The 25,197-nt window shown below is 45.0% G+C and overlaps 1 protein-coding gene across 8 annotated transcripts in view; it reads right to left on the bottom strand.

Annotated features, from left to right (window-relative positions):
* FLNB (filamin B) overlaps positions 1 to 25,197 on the bottom strand; it is a 134,336-nt gene that overhangs the window by 50,480 nt on the left and 58,659 nt on the right. For all 8 annotated transcript variants that reach the window (XM_070390860.1, XM_070390862.1, XM_070390861.1 and 5 more), the window contains exons 5-18: positions 17,324 to 17,442; positions 16,188 to 16,265; positions 14,828 to 14,990; positions 13,115 to 13,312; positions 10,442 to 10,579; positions 8,804 to 8,930; positions 7,741 to 7,877; positions 5,594 to 5,787; positions 4,501 to 4,614; positions 3,505 to 3,648; positions 3,123 to 3,246; positions 2,656 to 2,816; positions 1,608 to 1,698; positions 1,213 to 1,382 (exon numbers count right to left, since the gene is read on the bottom strand). In XM_070390860.1, the coding sequence (XP_070246961.1) occupies positions 1,213 to 1,382; positions 1,608 to 1,698; positions 2,656 to 2,816; positions 3,123 to 3,246; positions 3,505 to 3,648; positions 4,501 to 4,614; positions 5,594 to 5,787; positions 7,741 to 7,877; positions 8,804 to 8,930; positions 10,442 to 10,579; positions 13,115 to 13,312; positions 14,828 to 14,990; positions 16,188 to 16,265; positions 17,324 to 17,442 (1,958 nt within the window). The remainder of the gene's footprint in view (positions 1 to 1,212; positions 1,383 to 1,607; positions 1,699 to 2,655; positions 2,817 to 3,122; positions 3,247 to 3,504; positions 3,649 to 4,500; positions 4,615 to 5,593; positions 5,788 to 7,740; positions 7,878 to 8,803; positions 8,931 to 10,441; positions 10,580 to 13,114; positions 13,313 to 14,827; positions 14,991 to 16,187; positions 16,266 to 17,323; positions 17,443 to 25,197) is intronic.

The raw sequence follows: 25,197 nt of genomic DNA, 5'->3' as shown, positions 1-25,197 counted from the left end.
TAATATGCAAATTGATGGGACAGCGGAACAGCTGGTCACTATGATGCACACTGACCACCAGGGGGCAGACGCTCAATGCAGGAGCTGCTCCCCGCCCGCAGGCCCCAGGCCAGCCAAGGCGGGTGCCAGCAGCGGCCCTGATCACCCCCTGGTAACCCCACAGATTTCGTGCACCGGGCCTCTAGTAATAATAATAAACCGACAGGAAGAAGCACATCTGGAGATAAGAAGCCACACTGGTAACGTGCCACACAAACCTGCCCCAGAGAAACCCCTTTAGAGTCAGGGAAGTTCTCCCAGTGAAGATCCCTTCTCTAGGGAAATGGTGCCCTCAATGCAAGGGACCTCTACCTTCACTCGCCCTCACTGTACCCCTCTCTCTTCTCCATGTCCTGGCCAGGTCACTGAGTGAGGCTTCTCCTACAAATGGATTCCTTGCCCGGGGACTCTGCTCTCCAAGAACGAAGGTGTCTCAGAGGTTTGGGGTGCCTGTTTAGAACACTCTGCATGAGCAGTAACAGCTGGGCTTTTCTGCAAGGACACTTGCTCCCCAGACCCCAGAGGGTGGAGGTGAAGAAAAACAACTTCAAACAAATAAACATTACCTTACACAGAGGGGTAGTTTTTTAGGCTCTGATTGCCCAAAATAATCAGAGCAAAACCCCCTGGAGGGTAAAATCCTGTCTGTATTCCTACATTTTATAAAAGGGGACAATCTGGGGCCCTAAATAGCATTTTAAGCCCGAGGGCCTAAGGGCTGAACACGGGCTCTTTGAGGAGAGACTGTGAGGAAGACCCCACTATAACGCCTTGTAGAGGGTAAACTAAGCTAAAAGGGCAGGAAGAAAAAACAAAGGCGTGACAACTCTCTCTCTGAGTAATCAATCAAAGACTAAAAGGCAGCTGTACAGATGGCAAGAATGTGTATAGAAGAGGTAGATATTAGGTCCTGAATTTCACGAGCATTTCTCTGCCAAAACGCAAAACGGGGTAGAGATTGGGGTGAGGAGAGATGGGCTGGCTTCCCGCTTATTCTTGGGGATCCTTCAGGCCCTGCTGATAGATCCCATCAGGTTCAGAACAAAAGGCATGACGAGCTGTATCCCACAGGGGAACACAGATTACACCTCCGGTGTCCAACGTGACCCAGCACAGCACGGAGGGGAAAGCGGCCCGGACGGGCCCGAGGTCAGGGGATGGGAAGGGCCCTACCTGCTGGGTGGGTGTGTACTTTACAGTGTGGGAGTAGTCGTAATTATCGATGATGTCCAAATCCTTCACCGCTTCGCCAGGGAGGGGACTGCTGAACTGCACATTCAGTGGGGCTTTTCCGGCCCCTTTGGTATAGACAGTGAAGTGGGTTGGTTTCCCATTTTCCACACCTGGAAAGATAAACCATGAAGTGAGGAGACAGGCCTGGCTGGAGTGGTTTCACTTTTAGAACCAGTCTGACAGGTTCGTCAGCACCTGCTCTACAGAGGCAGCTGGAGCCAGAGCTCTCTGCTGACCTGGAGCCCGGCCTTGGTTCCTACAGGCCCCCGCACTGAGCAAGCCCATTGACTGGCCTGCAGAGCTTCCAGGATGGCCGGGTACACACGCCTCCTTACCTGCTTTGCTGAGGCCCGGGCCTTCCGCCTTCACCTTGCTGGCATCGTGGGAAGGGTCCACTTTGACTCTGAAAGGGCTGGCGGGGATTTCCTGCAGCGGAGACACTGTCTCAGTAGGAAAGCCCCTGAAGCTACGGCCAGCACTTAGCCTCTGCCCCAGAGAAAGGAATCCTCGGCACAGCTCTGATATTAGTGGGTGGTGAGCAAACTCGTTACCACAGGTCAAACCCCCACATTCTAGCACCAGGTAAGGGCCAACATTGGTCACTTAAGATGCCTGGATCCCCTGCATCACAGGCTTTCACCCATTCTCTTCACGGCCAAATGAAGGTTTCCCACAAACTAATCTGGGAACGCAGAGCCTTTAACACCAATCGTTGAGTAGTTAGGATGCAAAAAATACCAATGAGAATAAAGCCAAAAGTGACAATAATATATGGGGTCAGAGGGAAGGAAATGTCCCCTATGGGCAGCGGAGAATGCAAGGAATTGATCAGAAGTAGAATGGTTATCATTCTTCAAAAAGAATGGCACAGACCGTCAAAATAAAGGCAGAACAGGTTAAGTGGGTGAGGCCAACTCAAGACCAACACCTTCAGAAACAGAACTTCCCTCGGAGGTCCCTATTCTCATGCAAGGTTAATTTGAATCACGGGTTCCATTCTCCACTGTTGTAGGTACCGCTTGCCCTACCTTCACTGTCATTCATAAATTGGAACTCTACCTGAAACTTCAAAGCTCCTCTCTCTATAAAAGTTTCAAGGCTGAGGCCAAAGTCATGGATTCAAAGAGGTCAAAGTAGAACTCAATTACATTTCACACAAAAAGTTGATGGACGTTTATAACAAACCAGTTTCCATCCAGAGCCCTACTTTGAACTGCACTGAATACACTGCCTCATTCGTTAGAAAGTGGTAAAACTTTAAATCTGTCTTCCCCTGCTTCTTGGTTTTAATGAACCAAAGGGGAAAAGTACGGAGCATAGTTCTGAAGACACCTCCCCAATGCGTACAGGTGGCCAGAAAGAACCGAGGCCCCCCCCACACACCTGAGATGCAAAGAGAACTTTGATTGTGTATCGCCCAGCGGCAGGAGGTACATATTTGACTGTAAACGTGTCGTTGGCGTTGTGAATAATGTCAAAATCCACGTCTTCCTCATCTTCACTCAACACTCGGGCATCACATTTGATGCCAACACTGACATCACCTGGAACAGACCAGCTCATTAGCACCAGCTTACAAGAAACAGCATGTCCCAAGCAATCACTTCCAGCTCGGGAGAACACCCCAAAATAAGTAACTGGCAAGAAACACAAGAAAGGGATGGTGGTAAGCCAGGGGTTCGGAGAAAGGATGGAGGATTAGCAAAGATATAGCCAAGGAACTGACACGGAGCCTCATTAGATAACCTATTCCAGGTGGACCACTTCCTGGTTCAAAGTTCACTGCCTGGTACCATTATTAAAAGAACTTAATTCCCCAAGGAGCAGCATTGGGTGAAGCTCCCTCTCACCTTCCCCAGCCTCGGTACAGTCCACTGTGAAGTGAGTAGGCTCATTTGCCTTCAGTCCACTTCTCTCCACGCCTGGCCCAAACACTTTGACCTTCTGGGGATGGCTACCCTGCCCAATGTGGACCTAGGAGACATGGAGAAATTGTAATCAAGTCTTCCTCCACCTGGACGCAGGAAAACACTGTTAGTTAACACTGTTAGAGATAGTCCTTTTGGGCAATCTAGAGCACTCTGCCTTCAGGGCACTCCATCTTTCAAGGCCACCAAGGAGGATGGGTTCTTCCCAGGAATCTGCCTTAGCCATCAGGCATGCATGGAGTCCAGACCTGCCACAGGACTGGGCTTTTCCATACCAGGGCCAGGGTTCCGTCTCACCACCTACCCGGTAGGGGCTGTTTGGGATGTTCACACCTCCCCAGACCACAGCAATGGTGTGCTTGATAGGTTTAACTGGGGTGTATGAGCAGGCGTACGTGCCGTCCATCCGAGTCTTCATATGGATGTCAATGGGTTGGCCTTCTCCATCCTGCAAAAGAGCAGGGGCTAAGAACAGAACTGGCCCTCAACTGTCTTCATCAAACAGAGCCACCGTGGCCTCCCAAGACAGCCAAGTCACAACGCACTCGTGCAATAAAACCACAAGAAAAAACATGCCGCTTTCTCACATTACGATGGCCATGACCACAGGTGAAAAGACACTACATGCATTTATTTATTTTTAATTGAGAGCAAATGGCCAAAAGAGAAAACCATGACCACTCAATGCTTAATCTCAATGCCTACACTGAAATCTTTTCACCAAATTCAATTAAATTAACTTATTTAATAAATCCTTGTTTACAAACCTCTCATCATGGCCTAGGTAGCATCAGCCACACCAAGACATTTACAGGGAAATCTGAAACAATCAAGCCTTGTTTCCATAGAATACATATCATAAAAATAAGAAAAGCACCCTGCTGCCCTAACCCATTTGGCTCAGTAGATAGAGTGTTGACCTGAGAACTGAAGGGTCCCAGGTTTGATTCCAGTCAAGGGCACCTGCCCGGGTTGTGGACTCGATCCCCAGTAGGGGACGTGCAAGAGGCAGCCGATTAATGGTTCTCTCTCACCATTGACTTTCCTATCTCTCTCTCTCTCCCCCTCTCCCTTCTTCTCTGAAAGCAATAAAAATATATTTTTAAAAAAGAAGAAAAGCACCGGCTTTACATGTCGGAACCCCATTTACTTCTCACATAATCCATGAGGTTAAATATTTTTATTGTTCCCAATGTGTAGATAGGGAAACTGAGGATCAGATGAACCGAACAACTTGCCATTGCATTGTAGGATCTTGTCACCTGACAGTTACCTGCACAGGTGACCCCTGGAAACGTACCTGAGCAAATATCTTTAAGGGAGCTTTTCCAGCGTCCTTAGGATTCACGGTGAACTCAGCCAGGTTGTTGACAATGCACCCAGATTTCTCCAAACCTGGCCCGTACGCTTGGACCTGGGGCAAAAGGCCAATAATGATTGTCTTTCTGTGCAATGAATGCCCCCAACTAAATCCCTATATGAAGACTGGTGACCAGGGGCCACCAGCTTTACAGCACCTACGTAACAGGATGGTTACTGGAAGGAAAATGCTAAAATAGGTTCTAACTTAAAACAAAAAACAAGACCATTAACCTCTCATGAAAGAGAAAATTCTCTATAACCAGGCCCCAAACTAGGCTGGGCTCCTTGCCTTATTCCAAGCTGACATGGAGAACTTCTAGTAACTGGATCAGGGACCTCCAGCCATGCCCAATTCCAATGTTACCCTTTGCTACAAACAACATTCTAAATGTGTGCGGCCCTCAGAGAGCAAAGGACCAGCAGACAGTCTATGGACAGCTGCCCCTATGGGCCAACAGCAGCACAAAGGGGGCCTGGGGCCTCCTCCTGTCGGCCAGGCTGGCTCAGACTTGATGCTTATCAGTCTGCAAAGGGCGTGAGAGAAACTCTTGGAAACACGGAAAATACGGCTCTAATTTAAGAGAAGGGAGCTGGAGAGAAAAAAAAACACACACACCATTATCCATGGAACATCTTGAAATAATAACCTCAGAAAGTGGCAAGACTGAAATATGATGCTCCAGGTTGCAAGGAAACAGCTTCCTATGGAGCCCCCTGCATGGGCCATGCACTGGTCTAAGGGCTGTCTCTATGCATGTTAGTGACCTCCTGGAATCATCCCAGAAGCTCTAGGAAGCAGACACTCCTATCATTCCCACTTTATATCGGAAGATACCAAGAGTCAGAGGTAAGTTTCTTGCCCAACATTAGAAAAATACTCAGTGGTACCACCGTAGGCCCGTTTCCTTCCTAAACTCTACAAGACTCCTCTCTGCCATCTTTTAACACGCTGCTTAAGGCACCTCTCCGGGCACCAGGGAGGATCCCAGAAGCCAGAAAAGAGAAGCCAGAAACATAACAAGTTGATTCACCAGATCTGGGTTACAGTTTCCTGTGGCCGGGTGGATGAAGGCCATGTACGGACTGTCCTTGATGTCCTCGTCATCACACATGATGTGAACGGCATATTCGCCAGGCTCCTTGGGCCAGTACTTGACGTCACACGATCCATCATTCTGGTCGTCATACTCAATCTTCGCCTGGGAGGGGCCTTCAATGGCGAACCCTGGGGGAGGGGAGGGGGATGCGGGGAGGGCTCCCTGGTTACACGGGGAAAAGGACCTATTCTATGTTACTATCAACTCCCTCCCTCTGCCTGCCTAAAAGCCAAGTGTTGCTCAGAAGATTGAAACCTGTTTGTGTTCCTTTCCCACAAAACCAAGTCTACTGAGTCTTCACTAGAGATGGAAGAATTGGATTTATACTTTTTTTAAATATCATCTAACAATAAGGTCCACCAGTAAACCTTTGTTGGCAATAGGGAAATGTACCAAAAGCCTTAAACCAATGCCCACCCTTTCCCCTACCAAATCCGCATTTGGGCTTTTATCTGAAGGAAATAACCAAGGATGTGTGTAAACAGATACAAGGATAAGCATTGTTTTTATAGTAAAACCCTGGAAATAACTGGAGAACCCGGTAAGTTATATTCATGCAATGGAATTCCATGGAAGTCATGGAAAACTGAGATATGTTCTATACTTATCTGAGGCAGGAAGATAAAAAGACTTCCCCCAGATATTTTTTGTGGCAGATAAGTATTTGTATGTGTATGCACAGAAAAAAGGCTAAAAGAATACGCCAAAAGGTTTAATAGTATCTCTAGTCTACAAGGATAGACTGAAATGTTTATTTTCTCTCTAGAAGGAAAAATTTAATGTAACTTCTTATTTTCCGCTTTTTGCTTATTTTTAGTACCTGAAATATAGGTCCTCAAACTATGGCCACTAGGCCATACCTACCCACTGCCTGTTTTTGTAAACAAGGTTTTACTGAAACAGCCATACTCCTTCGCTTATGTATTTTCTACTGCTGCTTTCATGCTACAACGGCAGAGTCGAATAGGTGTGGGAGAGAATATGACCCACAATACTAAAATATTTGCTATCTGATCCTTTGAAGAGAGATAAATGCTGGCCACCGATCTAAAATGATCATATATACATCAGGTGTGTATTTAAAATGCATTCAGTTATGCTCCAAAGAATATTTACTCCCTAAATTTCTGATTTCAAAAAAGTTAATTCATTCATCTAAACTAAGGAGCAGTCAACAATATTAGTTGAGTGCCTACTCTGTTCTAGGCACAACATCCATAGAAAGCCTTTAGTGAAAGCATGTCAAATTCACAGCCCACGGGCCACATGCGACCCACAATGAATATTTGTGTGGCCCAGCCAATATAACAACATGTAAGAAATGTTTTAATAAAAATTTTGTAACTTAATTTTTACAATATCCTGTTACACATATTATTAATAACGAACTACAACGTTCGCTAATGACTGATCACTATAATCATGTTGCATTCATTTCCCTTACGTGCCTTACACGCAGGCACACCATTTCTCTTCACTAATACTAGCAGCGAATATTTTAGCAGTCGATTGCCACATCATTAGTCTTGTACTGACTTGCTTGGTGCGCGTAACAGTAATATTTCGTTTCCGGAGGACAAGAGAAATAGGTTTATTTGTGTTACGCTTATTAATTTGTGCAGTTATTCAGTGTCTGGTAAGTTAATGTTCAAGAAAAAATATTAATTTTTATTAAAATGTTCTATTATTTTATGTTAACGATTACTCGTTTCTTTCAGCCCTTCGTATTCATGCATGTCTCTATCGAAATAAACCTATGTTTCTATGAAAATTGAAGCTTTTGTTTTTTTGCAGCCCACATAAACTTAGACCTTGTTTATTTGGCCCGTGTTAGCCTTTGAGTTTGACAGGCTTGCTCTAGTGAAAGAACGAATGAATGAAGCAGAGAGCAGCCTGAAGGGCAGGTGGAAAATGGGGACTGCAATTCCACAGCAGTGTGCAGAGGCGGCCTCAGGTGGTGAGGAGACCGGAGGTTAAGGGTAGTGAGGCTCAGGAGGCCCCAACTCTCGGCCTAATACTGGGCCCAAGCACCCCTATAATCTCAGCCCTACAGAAGCTGCTGGTCAGCTGCATCCACTTACCCAGAGACCCCACCTCAGCGCCAATGGACTCCACCACGAAGTCTGCCGACCGTCCCACAATCCCGCCATGGAGGCCAGGGCCCCACGCACGGACTTTCTGCATGCCTGCTTCAGGGCCAACCTGAACTTCAAAGGGGCTAAAGGAAAGGAACAGAAGGAGCATTAACGAAGAGTCAAGAAGGAGCTAAATACAGCCATAAGCTGTTTATGCCTCTTCTTTCCACTTGCTGGATCCTCTGACCCGCAGTCCCAGTCTCCAGCCAAGCCCTTCCTCCACGCAGGCCCCCCACGGCCATTGTTAGGTCAACAATATAATGTGCTGTCTCAAGGCACTCAGGGGGCCACTGGGTTGGTGCTCAAGCCACACTGCCTTGCACTGTCTTTCTGGTCATTTATCTTTTGTGTGCAGGGCTCACCAGACTGTAACAAGAAAACTAGGTTGAATAGGCGTTAGCTCATACATTAATGAATGTGTTTTAACTTTTATGCAGGAAGTAAAAAAAAAAAGTTTGCTTAGATTTTCAGAACCCTATAATATGCCCAGATATTTCTCAAGGTAAACTGAATTTATTCAGAGTTTAAAGTTGCCCCCAGAAGAGCTGGAAAACACGTAAACACAGGGCAGGCAAACTGCACGCCCACACGGCAAAGCTGCAGACTGACCCCCTCGATTCCTGCCTGCGCTCACGTAGAGGACTTTAATGTAAACCATAGCAGATTTTACCCCATGGCATTCCTGAACAGAGGCATGCATTGAAAGAAAGAGAATCCTAGTTTATATAAGGGTATAAAGACACACAGTCCATTTGCTCTCTATTACTGCTCCTTCTGGCTTCCCCGCCTCCCACCAGGCCCAAACCGCCGGCATTTGATTTAAAGCAAGGCAGCTGAAACCACAGTGACTTTCTGCCGCTTTTGAGAACAGGCCAAATGTCTGTGAACTGCCAGAAAAAAAAAATGTTTGCAACAAAGCAGATCTCTTTCCCTCCTGCAGCTCAGGAAGCCACCACGGTGAGTCTGCCCTGGGCCCAGCACCTCCAGAGACGTCGGAACAGAGACTCACCTCTTTGGAATGTGGTGTCCCCCCCATGTGATGGCAATGCTGTACTTTCCCGGGGTGCTGGGGTAATACTCGAACGCATAGACTCCATCCAGAAAACCTTTTTGCTTCACCAGCTCCTCCAGGCCCTCTGTGAGAAGAAAACACACCACCTTCCAATGCAACCCTCGGCTCAGAACGAGAACCCGGAAGACAAGAACAGAATGACAGAAATATCCACAAATGTGGTCACAGAGGAAAGCAAAGTGGGCCACCTAAGAGGGTGGGACCCCTAAGACCTGAGAGATTAATCCAAAGCTAAAAATTGTGGGGAATTGGAAGATTTCAGCTAGCTGGCTTTAGTAGGCTCTCTCAGCTACAAGGGGGCTACGTGGCCGGAACCTCCAGGGACTGTGTAAAGATAAATCTAGTTGCATCTCAATTTTTCCTCAAGAATTCTACCCATTTTAGCTCCCCCCCAAAACTGGGGAGGGAATGGATGAGTATTTGACATGAGTTCCAGGTTCGTGTCCTGGCATATCTTTTTCAACTGAAGCCGGACAATGAAAGTGAGAAAGCTCTTCTGTGCTATCTACAAGGAGGCAGATTTCAGATGCTCTACCACAAACTCCAGAGCAAGCCATCAGGCAGGGACTTGTTTGATGCTGAGCCTTGAGGTTTGGCTGGGAAAACCATTTCGTCAAGTGAGAATCTAAGGTCAGGAAAAAAATCGCCTCCTCGGCTCCTGTAGCAACAAGCCAGGAGGGAGGGCAGCCGCAGAGCAGCTTGGCTCTAGGTCTGAGCAGTCTAGAACCTTGGCTGCCCTTGGGGCTTCAGCCTGCCCCAAAGCTTGGTGCTCTGAGGTCAAATATTAACTTTCTGGAACTCAGAACACCCCTGCCCAGCCTGCTGGGAACACAGAGGGTAAGAGCAGTCCTAGCATAGGAAGCTCAAGATTCCACAAGTCAAGGGCTTCTGCACCTGCAACTAGCAATGCCGAGCTGCTTATCTGTTCCAGGGGAAAACTTGAGGATGGTCCTCACCCCCATCCTTACATCGACTGTCTCCCTTCCCAAAACAGGGAGCAAGAATGAGTTGCAGGGTACAACCCGCCTCTCCACGGATGGCATTTATTTACCAGGAAATTTAACCTTAGGGAATCTGATTCCCCTTCTATAAGCACTGATCATAGTAATTAGGTGCCTGACATAATTGCATAGTCTATAAAATGTAACCTATAGTGGGAAAGTCACGGGCTTTGGAGACTGTGCTTGAATTCCAGCTCAGACACCTACAAGCTGGGGGACGTTGGGCAAGATCCTTCCTCTCTAAGCCTACGTGTCTGCAAATAAAAAAGGGGCCCCTTCAGGGTGCTGTCCCAACCAAAGACAGCATTTCCCAAAACTCATTGCATCACTGCTCCTTCTACTCCCAGAAGCCTTAATACAATGTGAGTCTGCAGAGCCACCACTGCCCCCGCCTGCAACCAGGACAGACATTACAAATCAATCTCTGCTTCCTTGCCTAGGGAGCCCAGGTAGCCTGAAGTCTTTGACACAGATCTCTGGGATACATGGATCAGAACTGGCCATGGGGTGAAATCCATATGCCAGACTACAAACGTGGCCGAAACCACACCTGAGAGGAGGGAAGAACACTTACTAGGACCCTTCACAGTTACGCCAAGCTCCCCGCTTCCAGCAGCTTTGGTGTCAACTTTGAAGTCCGCCGTCTCCCGGATGCGGATGCCTTTGGGCTGCAGGCCTCGGCCACTGGCCCGGCAGGCATTTGGATTGCAGGCTGCAAGCACAATTTCGACATCAATTCAACCTTTCATTCTTTAGTCAGAGTTGAGCAAGCCAAGGTAACGCGGAGCCACCCGCCAAGAAAATATTTGCTCTGCACAAAAAGTATGCGGCAGTTGCTGGGACCAGGGGTCCCGTTTAGGGAGCACACCAGGCAGCAAACAAGGACACAACATAACTCTGTCCAGCCACGCTGCGGAGGGACTGGAGAAAGTTCCTTTGGCGAAGAAAGCCGGAGGGCACAGTGTGGATTCCCCGGGTTCCTGGTACTGGCTGAATCCTGGCATGTAACCCCTCGGTGGTGAAGCAGAGTTAAGACCTAGTGCTGGACACTGTGCAAACCTCATCGCTATACCCAAGGGCCCACTAATTGGGAAGACTGGGCTTCTTCAAGTCAACTTGAAAAATGTGGCGCTTGAAAACATCTGACCGGGCTCCAAACTTTGGGTCAGTCATTTCTAAAGGTCTAAACAGTGTCGATTTCCCCACAAAGAGCCAGAAGATAGCTCGGAAGGAAGCCAGTGCAACCCTCCGCTGGCCAAGGCAGACAACCATTGCAGTGCCTTCCGTCACAGGTCCTAGGAATGTGGGCGACTGGGAGTGCAACTACTAGCGACGAACGCCCCCCTCAACGTGATTTCTAGATCTGGTTAAAAAAGCTAAATTTGTGAATATAAACATTAAGGGCAAAGGTAGCGTCCAATATTCCTTACATGAGGTGCACAAAACTACTGCTCCCCGGAGTCATCAGAAGGTTGATTAAAGACTTCCTTGAACCCTAGGAATTCTTTGTCAACATGGGCAACCTTCTGATGAAGTACAGAAATGAGAGATTAACGGGTAAAATGTCACGTTGTTTATTAAGTGACTTTTCCTTCCTAAATCTGATACTGCGTATTTGACAGCTCTCTATACACTATGGGTCTCGAACCCCAGAGGAGGAGACTTCAGTTTACTCCATAGAAGGAAGGTAATTTCTCCTCCGGCCCCTCCTCTCTGCAATGTCCTCTTTGGCTATTTGGCAAACAATTGCTTCCCTAAGATACATACACACATCCTTGGAGTTAGAGATGATTTTAGGTGGTTCATGGATGAATGTAAGTTTATGGTAGCACTTTGTGGCAAGTAACGTTGGTTTTTCACTATGAAAATGATGTCAGCTTCTTTTTTATATAAAATCATCTAAGTAGAGGGAGGATTAGTACTTCAAGAGAAGAACTCTAATAAATAAATTCGATCCAGTACAAGTGATGGAGACACATGCCGGCAATGAGAAAGGTAATCCATGAGAGAGAGGAGGTCAGGAAACACTACTGCAACTAGGATAGCCATTCAAATGCTTGCATTATGTCGAAAAGAGTTTTGTTAATGAATATGCTGGGGGTTTTCAATTTGTCAAGGGGAGAAAAGTTGGTCATACCAGGAGTAAGTCACAGGACTTCCCTTGGAGGGTTTAAATGTGTCTTTAAAAAAAAATAAATACTCATGGAAATTCTGTACATGGGCAATGGTCTCCATATCAAAAGGGTAACTACTTAGTTCATATAAACACTAAATAGAGCTGAAGAGTTGGAAGGAAATTGCCAGATTCTCCTCCGTTGTGAAATGTTTAAATGTAATTAGAGAGCAGGCTTGGGGTCTGGCTGGACAAGCTGTGAGAACAACTGTACTGTCATTTCCTGAGGCCACAAACAGCACAGGCTCGCTGACATTTGCAGGCAGCACAAAGACCTGGCACCAAAGCCCCACCCAACCAGCCCTTACCAAGCAAGGTGCCTCGGGCCCAGTGCTCTCAGCTAGGAAGCCAACAGCTTCGGGGTCCAGGCGGCCCAGAGGCAGGATTCAGAGGAGGAAGCCAGGCCTGCAGACGCAGATGCAGGACAGAACAGGAAAAGGCAAGTATTGATTAGAAAAGGCAGCAGAGCTAGGGATGAGGGTAGGGGGAGGAAGAGCCACAAGGAGAAGGAAAGAGTCTAATAGGAAAACACCTGCTTCCCCTGCAGAGGGAGTTCAGCAGTGTGGTTAAGGGGTTGACAGAGACCTGGGTTCTACTCCTACCGACGCCTAGCCCTTACTCGCTGACACCTTATGTTATCTAAGTCTCAGTGTCTCCATCTGCAAACTGGGGATACTAACAGCACGGGGAACACACAGGCTGGTGTGACAATGAGATGCAGTCGTGCTAACTGTCTGGCAGCCAGTGAAGGCCAAACAGTGGAGGCTGGGGGGCACCAGCAATGCTATTGCTATTAACCTCAGCCCCAGGCACCAACCCCTCCGCGGCCTCAGTCCTGCACTTCTCAGTGAGGAATGACTCTCCTGGACAAGTGTTTTGGGGAGGATTAAATGAGTTAATACAAGTAAAGCACTGAAGTCACTTCGTGGCTCATGGAAAGATATTAATATCTTGTGGACAAAGTAAGCCACTTGCCACAGAAAGGGGACAGAGGAGTTCAATGACCATTCTCCTGGCCTTGGGGCCCAGCCATGAGCACAGAGAGCACACCTGGTCAGCCGCCCCAGCACTCACCTTCCCCAACCTGTACAACGAAGGGGCTCTTGGGAATGGAGTCCCCAGCAAAGGTGACCTTGACCACGTGAGGGCCAGGATGCATTGGTTTGTATACACATCGATACACCTGGTTTCCTTTGTCTTCCACAAGCAGCTCCACGGTGTTCTTCCCCTGGGGATCTTCTACCTCAACCCCAATGTCACCCACACCGGCACCTAGGACAGAGCGAACATTCCATAAGCCCACGTCACCTTCTCGGAAAGCTCACTGCTGGTGAGTGTAAAAGCAGATACAAAATGCAAATGGTCCAGCCAGCATGTCTCAGTGGTTGAGCGTCATCCTATGAACCAGGAGGTCATAGTTTGATTCCTGGCCAGGGCACATCCCTGGGTTGCGGGTTTGATCCCCAATAGGGAGCGTGCAGGAAGTAGCCAATCAATGATTCTCTCTCATCATTAATGTTTCTATCTCTCTCTCTCCCTCTTGCTTCCCCTCTGAAATCAACAAAAATATATATTTTTAAATCTATATATACAAAAGCCTAAGTGACTGGCTGACCTGCTGACAGGCCAACAGGCTGGTAGGTATGATGCAAACTGACCACGGGGGGGCGGGGGGGGGGGGCAGACGCTCAATGCAGGAGCTGCGGGATGACAGCAACTTTGCAGAGTGACCTCTCACACTCTGGGACCCCTGGGGGGATATCGCACTGCTGGTTTTGGCCCAATCCCCGCAGGCCAGGCCAAGGGACCCCACCTGCCAGAGGGACCCCACTCACTCCACAGATACCCTTTGAGCCCCGGCGCTGTCCCAGTGGGGCTGGCTGGGGAGGGACCTTGGGAGGTTGGCTCCAGGGTGTGCCTTGCCCCTCTTGCCCCGCCAGCTACGTTGTAATTAATTTCCTTTCAATGTGCATGAATTCGTGCACTGGGCCTCTGGTAAATAAATAAATGAATGGAAAAAAATGCAAATGAAGGAAACAGGCACTCAGAAGGGCCACACCAAGACATTAACATTCTGCCACGGGGAAGGATGGTGATGGCTGAGCATTCCTTTTTTCCCATTCTCTGTTTTGTAAATTTTCTACACTGAAAAGAAGGCAATTTCAAGAATTGTCTTATTCATCCCTCCCCACTCAATCCAACAGGACCTTGCATAGAATCATCTAGTAGATGATTCTTCAAACTTAGCTTCTTCAGAAGAAAGGCTGGTTTTGAAAAATCTAAAAATATAACCAATACATTTGAAACAGAGAACAGACTGATGGTCGCCAGAGGGGAGAGGGATTGGGGCCTGGCTGAAAAAGGTGAAGGGGTTAAGAAGTTACAGACTGGTATTACAGAATAGTCACAGGAATGTAAATTACAGCATAGGGAATATAGTCAATAATACTGTAATAACTATGTGTGGGGCCAAGTGGGTACTTGAAATATTGGGGTGACCACTTTGTAAAAAGTATATAATTATCTAATCACTATTCTGTACACCTGAAACTAATACATAATGATACTGAATATAAACTGTAATTAAAAACTTTTTAAAAAAAAAATTAAAAATAAATAACTTTATAAGGGTATGGGGGCAGGAAGAGAGATGGATTGAAGAAAAGTTATTTTTGTTGTTGGTTGTTCAACTTAAAAGACAAAGGTCAGGCATCCCGAGCCTTTAGGTTCCTGAGGATTATCTCTGGCTTTACAAGGAAGCCTGATCCATGGAAGAGGGCGTGTTACCTGCTGTGTAGATGTCAAAGTAGGTGGGCTTATTGGCGATGTTCCCTGCAGCTTCCAAACCCGGGCCTTTCGCAGTGACTTTACTGGCATCTCCCTGGGCCTTGTCGACATTCACTTCAAATGGGCTCTTAGAGATATGCTGTCCTGCAAAGAGTACTGTGACCTACAAGTGACAGAGAGATGATAAACACTCACTTCTCCCTGCCCAGTGAGACGACCAGAAAAAGCCACCTGCTCTGTGACCTTCTCTTTCTTCCTCCTGATTATCCACACAGAAGTGGCTGGACCAGGAGCCCTGCTAGTGGCCTGAATGGGACTCCCACTTGACTCCATCAGCCATACGACGGGCCTCGGATGTCTGACCTTCAGCAAACTAAAAACACTTACATCTGATGTTTAGCCTCTCTAGTAGGATACAAACACTTATATTCTAATCTCTAGACACTGAGCCCTTTAAGGCAACACTGAAGAGGGCCACTGTTCCCCAGAATACAATGTACAGTTCCAGGATTTCAAACCTAGAGTCAATGTATTTTCAAGGGACCAAGATCATTCCCAGACATGTGGATTTGGGAAAAAGTACAGATTTCCATCTAAAACTTGAGTTCTCGTCTCTTAAATTTGGGGGTTAGGTTTCCTAGAAAGTGAATAAATTAATTATATCATAAATGCTTTCTTCGAGATTCATGATGTTCTAAAGGTAAATTCTATATGGCCATGGTTCCAGGTGAATTCACTAAAGCCCAAGGTGGTGAGTATGGTCTATATCTCAGTGGCATGGTACACAGGGATAGGCCTATATGTGCTGTTGAAGGCTTTCTTCCAATGAAAGGTAGACTCCTCGATCAGTCCAGTCTCTGCAAGACTTCCTTGGTCCCCATCCCATAAGCCAACTGGACACCAACTCAAACAGAATTCAAAATGTTGCTGAGACAAAGGGTCTGAGACCAAATCCCCAACAATTAATTCTCCAGGTACATGAATGGGCTATTGGCTTCCGCTACAGTCCACTGGCCTTCTCCATGCCGGCAGATGCTCTAGAACACCTCGAAGGGACATAAGGCAGCATTACAGACAAAGCCCAGGGCTTAGCATCTATACTCCAGGCATGTAGCTACAACCATTATTACCTAGACAGTTAGAAAAATCTGATATTACAATAACCTAGTGGAATTCAACCAATCAAGATTATTAGCTAATCTTGTGGGGATCCCAAATTTTTCTATAATGAGCACGGACACTTTTAAAATCAGGAAAGAAAATCAGAAGTTAACTTCAGAAAACCCTTTCCTTCCACACATATCGAACGAAGCAAGCCCAGAAGAGCAGTCCAAGCAATAGCCACGACACCTCATCTTACTTTGTGCAGCCCGGTGACCTTGGGCAGATACTCCACAGAGTATGTCTTGTTCTTGTCGCTAGCAGGGGTCACTTGTGCCTAGGATGGAAGATGAATGACAGTCAGAGAAAGCACCAGGTGTGAGTAAAAGAATCCTGTGCCAGCCAATCTCCTGCTGTGAGCTGGCAGATCAGGCACCTGTCCTGGCTATTTCCTGCCCCACTATTCCTGCAGGACACCCCAGGGGAGGAAGAGCCTGAAGTTACAGAAACAAATCATGTAGCACAAAGGTATAACCAAGTCAGGACTCTCTGCTGACTCAGAGCTGAAACTCGTTGGCCATGTAGTAATTAAGCATTTATGAAATGCTGGGCCCAGTGTTAGGTACCCAAAATAAAACAAATCAGGCAGAATTCCTGACCCAGTGGGAGAAACGGACAGTATGCCAATAAACTCAGAATTTCGGATGGTACATAGCAATAGGAATATATAGTCTTAAGATGATAAGTAGACAAAAGGAACAGTATGTGCTAAGGCTCTGAAGGGAGAATCAAAGGCTGGTCAGAGTGAGAAGAGAGTAGGACATTAGTATTGTTACTGTGTTGTATTTTATCACTACTGTATTGTTATTCTGCCCATTAGTATTTTGGCCATTAGTACCTAAAACCTCAACTTGCCCTGCTGGTGTGGCTCAGTGGTTGAGCATCAACCCATGAACCAGAAAGTCATGGTTCTACTCCCAGTCGGGGCACATGCCCAGGTTTCAGGCTCGAACCCTAGTAGGGGGTGTGCAGGAGGCAGCCAATCAATGATTTTCTCGCATCATCGATGTTTCTCTCTCTCTCCCCCCTCCCTTCCTCTCTCTGAAATCAATAAAAACGTATTTAAAAAAACAACAACAAACTCAACTAATGAGGCCTTTGCTAAATTCCAAGCATCCTTTATTTTATTAAACATTATGTCCCTGGGTATCAATTTATATTCATTTTCAAGGTACAGCCCTTGGGCAAGTTACTTTAACCACTGTGAGCCTCAGGATCCTTTTGATAAAAAACAATGTTTGTTGTGAACTTCAGTGGGGAAAATGGAGGCACAGTCCCTGGCCCTTGACAAGCTCCCTGGGATGCTGACAGGGGAGGCAGCACCCTCCAACATACCTCCTCTTTGTTCCCTTCTGGGTCCTCGACAAACACCATCAAGTCTCCTTGCCCGGCGCTGATGGTGTCCACGGTGAACTTGGCCGGCTGCTTCACCATGTTTCCAGTGGGCTCGATTCCTGCCAAAGGTTTACACAAGCACATTACGCTCTGGCCAGCCCTGACACAGGCCATCACCCACTGTGTTCCCTCAGGAACCTGAGAGATGGGACTGTCCTGCAGCCACCACATGGGAGATAAAGGATAAACTGCCGTGTCATGAATAATCCAATCGGTTCCAATCCCTAATTCTGTCCTTGTTAGTTAAGCAACAATCAATTCTGAAATATTCAGAGCAATTCAGCCAGAAATGGATACAATTATGAAAATGATGTGTGACTAGCAGTAGAGCTGGCATTGAGAGAGGTGATGTGGGGAGGTGGGGGAGATGAGGTATGGGAGAATGGCTCCTTTTTCATTAAAGACCATTTTGTATTATTTAAAATATTTAAAAATTGCCTTCAATTCTTTTTAATTAAACTTTTTATTTTGAGATGATTGAGCAAATTAATTTGAGACAGATTCACATGCAGGTGTACGAAATAATGTCCTTTATCCAGTTCCTCCAATGGTTACATAGTACAAAACTCTACATAGTCAAAATACAGACCATTTCCATTCCCACAGGGATCACTCCAGTTGCCCTTTTATAGCCACACCCACTCCCCTCCCATCTCAGCCCCTTCCTACCCCAACAACCAGAAATCTATTCTCCATCTCTAATTTTGTCATTTCCAGAATATTGGAATCATACGCTATGCAACATTTCAAAATTGTCTTTTCCACTAGCATAATTCTCTGTAGATTCATCCAAGTTGTTGCCTGTATTATTTGTTTGTTATTTTTATTGCTGAGTAATATTCCCTGATATGAATGTACCACAGTTTGTATAACCATTTAGCATCTGGGTTGTTTCCAGTTGTCTATTACTGATAACGCTGCCCTAAACATTCCAGTATAGGTTTGTGTGAACATGTTTTCATTTCCCCGGAATAAATGTCAAGGAATGCAACAACTGGGTCATATGGTAATTGCCTGTTTAGTTCTTTAGGAAAAACTGCCAAACTGTGTTCCAGAGTGGCTGGAACATTTTACATTCCCACCAGCGAGGTACTCATGATCCGGATCCAGTTTCTCTGCATTCTTGCCAGCATTTGCTGCTATCACTACTTTCTACATTAGCCATTTTGATAGGTCATAGTGGTTTCAAAATGGATTTCTCTCCCTAGCAAGTTGGTTCAGTGGATAGGCATCAGCCCACAGACTGGGTTCGATCCCGGTCAAGGGCACATGCCCAGGTGTCAGGCTCAATCCCCAGTAGGGGGCATGCAGGAGGCAGCCAATCAATGATTCTGTCTCATCATTGATGTTTCTATCTCTCTCTCCCTCTTCCTTCCTCTCTGAAATCAATAAAAATATATTTAAAAATCAATGAAAAATATCCTCTTGTACTTCTATATTTCTAAGCACTTCTCTACAGCAGCAATTTTAAACTTGCTTGCCACAAGAATTTTTAAAGCATGCAATACCTGACTATTTGGTCAGGGTCACTGACCTCTTTTCCCTTAGATTGTCAAATTTAAAAATGACAACAGCAGCCCTAGCCAGTTGCTCAGCTCGTTGGAGTGGTGTCCCATACACCAAAAGGTTGCGAGTTCAATTCCTGGTCAAGGCAGGAATGACTCTTCCCCCATTATTCTTGTTTTTCAAAATTGCTTTCCCTGCTTTTTCATATACATTCTGAAATAATAACCTTTTCTATGTCTACAAAAAAAAAATCTTGCTGGGATTTTAATAGCAATTCTGTTAAACCTTTATGACAATTTGGGAAGAATGGACATCTTTACTCAAACTTTCTCAACCCATGGAAGCACTTAGTATGTTTCTCCATTTATTTAGGTCTTATTTGATTTATTCATTACTGTTTTATGTTGTTTTCAGCATGTAAATCCTATACATGTTTTATTACATTTACATTCATTTCTCAATTTTTTGAGCGAATGCAAATGGTATGCTATTTTCAACTTCGGGGTTCTTTCGTTACTTCTAGTGGACAAATACAATGGATATTTGGATGCTGATCTTATAGCCTGAGACATTGCTTAACTTATTTAAAGAGCGTTTTTTGGGTTTTTTTTAACGATTTTTTGAAAGCATTTTCTTGCGGACTACCATGTCATCTGCAAAAAGGGACAGTTTTATGTCTTACTTTCCTATATGTGTCTTTTTTTTTTTTAAATATATTTTATTGATTTTTTACAGAGAAGAAGGGAGAGGGACAGAGAGCCAGAAACATCGATGAGAGAGATCGATCAGCTGCCTCCTGCACGCCCCCCACTGGGGATGTGCCCGCAACCAGGGTACATGCCCTTGACCGGAATCGAACCCGGGACCCTTGAGTCTGCAGGCCGACGCTCTATCCACTGAGCCAAACCGGTTCGGCCCTATATGTGTCTTTTATTTTCTTCTCTTCCTTGCTGTATCAGCTAAAACTTGCACCCTGATGCTGAACAGCAGTGGTGAGAACACATCCAGGCTTTCACCATAATTATACTAATGACTGTAGGTGTTTTGTGGTAGCTACTCTATATCAAATTAAGGAAGTTCTCTATTCCTCTTTTTCTGAGTTCTTATCGTGGATGGCTGCTGAATTCTGTCAAACGCTTTTCCTGTATCAATTGACATGGTCATGTGACTTTTCTTCTTTAGCCTGTTAATACAGATTATGTTGACTGATTTGCTAAGGGCATGCCAGCCTTGCACCCCTTGAATCAACTCCACTTGGTCATGATGAATAATTATTTTTATATATTGCAAAATTCTATTTGCTAATATTTTGTTAAGGACTTTTATAACTTTATTCATGAGAGAGATTGGTCTGTAGTTTTCTTTTTTTTTTGGCATTGCCTTTGTCTGGTTAGAGCAATACTAGTTTCATAAAATGAATTGGGAAGTGTTCCCTCCTCATATTTCTGGAAGAGATTGTGTAGAACTGGTGTTAATTCATTCTCCAGTGAAGTCTTCTGAGCCTGGAGATTTCTTTTCCAAGAGCTTTCAAATTACAGATTTGATTTCTTTAATGGTTATAGATCCACTCAGGTTATCTACTTCATTTGGCTGAGTGTTGGTAGCCTGTGGCTGTTGAGGGAAGTCTATTATAGTTACCCATATTTTTTGCTTACCATGTTCATTCTTCCTGTTATTCCAAGATTCCTTCTCTTATTGATTCCTTTCTTCCCAGAGAATTTCCTTTAGCCATCCTTTCAGGGTAGATGTACTTGTGAGAAATTCTTTGTTTTCCTTTATCTGAGAATGTCTTGATTCCTAAAGTGCATTATCCCTGGATATAGGATTCTGGGTTGATTGTTCTTTTCTTTCAGCACATAAAAAAACGTTGTGCCACTTCCTGTAGATGAGAAATTTCTCATCTAACGAATATAATAGATAAGGTGTCATTTCTCTTGTTGCTTTCAAGCTTTTCGGTCTAGTTCCTTGAAGTCTGTCTAAGACAGAGGTTCTCAACCTGTGGGTCGTGACCCCTTTAGGGGTCAAACGACCCTTTCACAGGGGTCGCCTAAGACCATCAGAAAACACATATAATTACATACTATGCTTTAATTATGTTCAATTTGTAACAATGAAATTGGGGGTCACCACAACATGAGGAACTGTATTAAAGGGTCACGGCATTAGGAAGGTTGAGAACCACTGGTCTAAGATGTGGCTCGGTGTGGACTTTTTTTTTTTCTTGGTTTTTTATCTTGTTTGAGTTTAGCTCAGCTTACCAAAGTTGGGGAGTTTTCAGCCATTATTTCTTTGAGCATTATTTTAGCCCCACCCTATTTTTACTCTCCTATGACATGTTAGATGTTTTGTTATCAGCCCAAAGGTCCCTGAGGCTGTGTTCATGTTTTTTAGTCTACTTTCTTTGTCATTCAGATTGGGTAATTTTTATTGTTCTATTTTTCAGTTTGCTGATTCTTTTCTCTGTCTTCCCACTTTGCTATTGAGCTCTTCCAGAGAGTTATTTCAGTTACTGCATTTTTCAGTTCTAAAAATTCCATTTGGTTCTTCCTTATCTATATCTTCTACTTCTTTGCTGAGATTTTTTTTGTGGTTTTTTCTCCCTTTTGTTTTGAAGTGTGTTTGTAATTGTTTGTTAAAGCCATTTTTATAATAGCTGCTTTAAAATCTTTATCAAATAATTCTAACATCTCTATTCCCTCAGTGTTGGCATCAATTGATTGTCCTTTTCCATTCAGTTTTAGATCTTCCTGGTTCTTGGATTGGTAAGTGATTTCTGCTATTTAAACCTGGATATTTTGAGTATTATGCTATGAGACTCTGGGTCTCACATAAACTTTCTTTTAGCTGCCTTTTTATAGGACCACTTCAGCAGGGGAAGGAAGGGAGCAGGCCTTATTACTGCCAGTGGGGGGAGGAAGTCCAGGCTCCCCATTCAACCTCCACTGATACTCAAAGTGAGGCGGGCTTCTCATTACTGGCAGGTAGAGGTGGGAGTCCCAGCTTTTATTAGGCCTCCCCAACCTGAGGCTGGAATGGGCAGGAATGCCTTATTGTTACTCAAATGGCCTCTACTGACATCATTGGGGTGGCTTCCTTATCTGTGGTGCAAGTCTAGGCTCCCCATTTGGCCTTTGCTGGTGCAGTGGGGCCGCAGTTTTTGCTGGAGCAGAGCAATGATTGTCTAAAAGTGTTCTGCCCTGCTAGGCTGCCCTTTCCCGGTCTTCTGGCCAGAAAGAGTAGGCTTTTGTTGGGGCTTTTTGTGTTTGTGCCACTGGTATTTCCAGCTTGTCAGCTTCTTCAGTTCCAAGTCTGGGATACACGAGGCCAAAGGAAAACCAGGGAACTCATTACTGACAGTCTTCGGGCTCCCAGGTCCCCAGCTGGTTTGCCTTCTTCTCTTTCAGAGTCTTCTTATGTTTGTTCTGTGTAAAATGCTCAGGGATTTCAGGTGTACTTAGTGGGAAGACCTGGAAAAAGTACTTCAACTCCATCTTCCCAGAAGCACAAGTTCAAGTATTATTTCTTTTTAAGTTTTTCATTGTGGAGGATTCCAAGCCTATGCAGAGACAGAGAACTGCCTACCTATCACCCAGCTTCAACAACGACTAACTCACGGCCTTCCTAGCTTCACACCTGCACTCCCGCCACTTCCCTCTTCCTGTGTGATTTTGATACAAATCCTAGTCCTCATATACATCACTCATAAGCATTCACTATGTTTCTCTAAATGATATTTCAGCCCTAGCCGGTTTGGCTCAGTGGATAGAGCATCTGCTTGTGGACTGAAGGGTTCCAGGTTTGATTCCTGCCAAGGGCACATGCCCGGGTTGTGGGCTCGATCCCCAGTAGGGGGAGTGCAGGAGGCAGCCAATCAATGATTCTCTCTTATCATTGATGTTTCTATCTCTCCCTCTTCCTTCCTCTCTGAAATCAATAAAGAAATATATTTAAAAATAAACAAATAAGTAAATGGTATTTCAGAGTATCTACATCCAAAAAATCCCATCAAAAAAAATTAACAGTAATTCTTTAATATGATCAAATATTGTCGGTGCTCAAATTTCTGATTATCTTGTAAGTGTCATGAATTTGTTTCAACAATCAGCTGAAGCAGGATCCACATAAGGTTCATATATTACAATTGATCGCTAAGTCCCTCAAATCACATTCAATCTCTAGGTTTCTCTCCATCTCTTCTTTTCCTTATCACCAGTCTGTTAAAAACACTGAGTCATTTAATACTACACTCTGGATTTGTATTAGTTTTCCAATAAATAATTGACTGTAAAATACTGGTGGTAGATTATTATATAGTAAGATAATATTCACATATTGTTAGGTAAGAAATGCAAATTGAAGAAAACACATAGTTGGAATTCACTTCCAAATATTAATAGACTAGACTAGACTAGACTAGACAGGAAAAGAAAAAAGAAAAGAAAAGAAAAGAAAAGAAAAGAAAAGAAAAGAAAAGGAAAGGAAAGGAAGGGAAGGGAAGGGAAAGGAAAGGAAAGGAAAGGAAAGGAAAGAAAGGAAAGGAAAGGAAAGGAAAGGAAAGGAAAGGAAAGGAAAGGAAAGGAAAGAAAAGGAAAGGAAAGGAAAGAAAAAGAAAGGAAAAGAAAAGAAAGGCTGGGAAGGAACACCTCGGAATGAAGGGATGGGAAGCAAGCTTTCAATTTTCATTGTCTACATTTTTCTTTTGCTTCAAATTTACAGGGTGAACACATCATTTAACAACTACATTTAAACATGCACTTCATAAATTCATAAATACCCACTCCACCTGACTCCACAGCCTGAGAGCAACTAGCTCTGCAGCTGATCCAAGACCCTGGCTCCCCATGGCTGGCTGGGCGGCTGAACCATCTACCTGCAATCGCTGGGAGCTACGCTCACCGTGCAGACAACCGAGACTACTCAGCACGAAGACGGTTTACGTCTTGCTGTGCAGTGACTGCTCCACAGAGAACGTGGGTTTTGAGAAAGGTTCCTGCTTTGCTCAGAGTCGCACGCCTGCAACCTCGGAACCCACAAGAAGCCCACGACAAAAGTCTGTTTGTGGCTGAAAGTTTACCTCCACCCAGCCCTCTCTCCTTCAACCCGCTGGAACTAAGTCAGGGCTCAGTGAACAGATAACCAGCAAGAGGTAACCAGCTGGCAATTGCAATCTAGTCCACATCCAGAAGAGAAAATAAAGCCAACCTCAGAACCTTTAGAAACTAGAAGATGAAGCGTTCCCTATTCCTTGGTTCCGTTGGCAGACATGGAGCTATGTGGCCACACAGGAAAGAGAGCAAACTGCCCCTGCCCTTGGTCTCACTATGCGACAAGTAATGTCTTAAGGCCCCACCCATGTGGCCTCATGTGTGACCCTGTTGCCTTGCTCCTTAAAAAAAAAAGTTAAACCTAGAATAACCCTATGATCTAGCAATTCCACTTGTAGGTATATACCAGCAGCACCTGAACATATTTGTATGCCCTTGTCCACAGAGCATCGTTCACAATAACCGAAAGGTGGAAACAACCCAACGTCCAGTGACGGGAAAGGAGAAAAACAAAATGTATTCTATACAACGGAGTATTACTCCGCTTCATAAAGGAATGAAATGCTGATACGTGTGAGAGCACAGACGAACCTTAAAAACATGGGAACAAAGGGACAAATATCATATAATTCCACTGACATGAGGAACCTAGAATAGACAAATTTGCAGAGACAGAATGGTAGTTGCCAGGGGCTGAGGGGAGGGGAATGGAGAAATATTATTTAATAAGTTCAGAGTTTCAATTTGGGAAGATGAAAATGTTCTGGAGATAAATAGTGGTGAAGGTTACACAACCATGAATGTACTTAATGCCACTGAATGGTACACTTAAAAATGGTTAGATTAGTGAATGTTATGTATATTTTACCACATTTGTATTGTGGTAAAACACACACACACACACACACACACACACACACACGCGCGCACACACTTCTTAAAAGGTGTCTGCACCCTGGCCAGGTAGCTCAGTTGGCTGGAGCATCATTCCGTGCAACAAAAGGTTGTGGGTTCAATTCCTGGTCAGGGCACATACTAGGTTGTGGGTTCAGTCCCTGGTTGGGGTGCATATGGGAGGCAACTGATTGATGTTTCTCTCTTACATTGATGTTTCTCTTTTACATCAATGTTTCTCTCTCAAATCAATAAACATATCCTCAGATAAGGATTTAAAAAAATTTTTTAAAGGTGTTTGGTCCCTAAGTACATAACACAAAGAGACAGATAAAGGAAAAAGCAGTGACTAGCCACATTCCTAAAGTA

Source organism: Myotis yumanensis, unplaced genomic scaffold (assembly GCF_028538775.1).
Source record: "Myotis yumanensis isolate MYYU_CA2020_CCGP unplaced genomic scaffold, mMyoYum1.0.hap1 SCAF_14, whole genome shotgun sequence".
NCBI classification, from domain to species: Eukaryota; Metazoa; Chordata; class Mammalia; order Chiroptera; family Vespertilionidae; genus Myotis; species Myotis yumanensis.
This window is presented reverse-complemented; position numbering and strand designations above follow the sequence as displayed.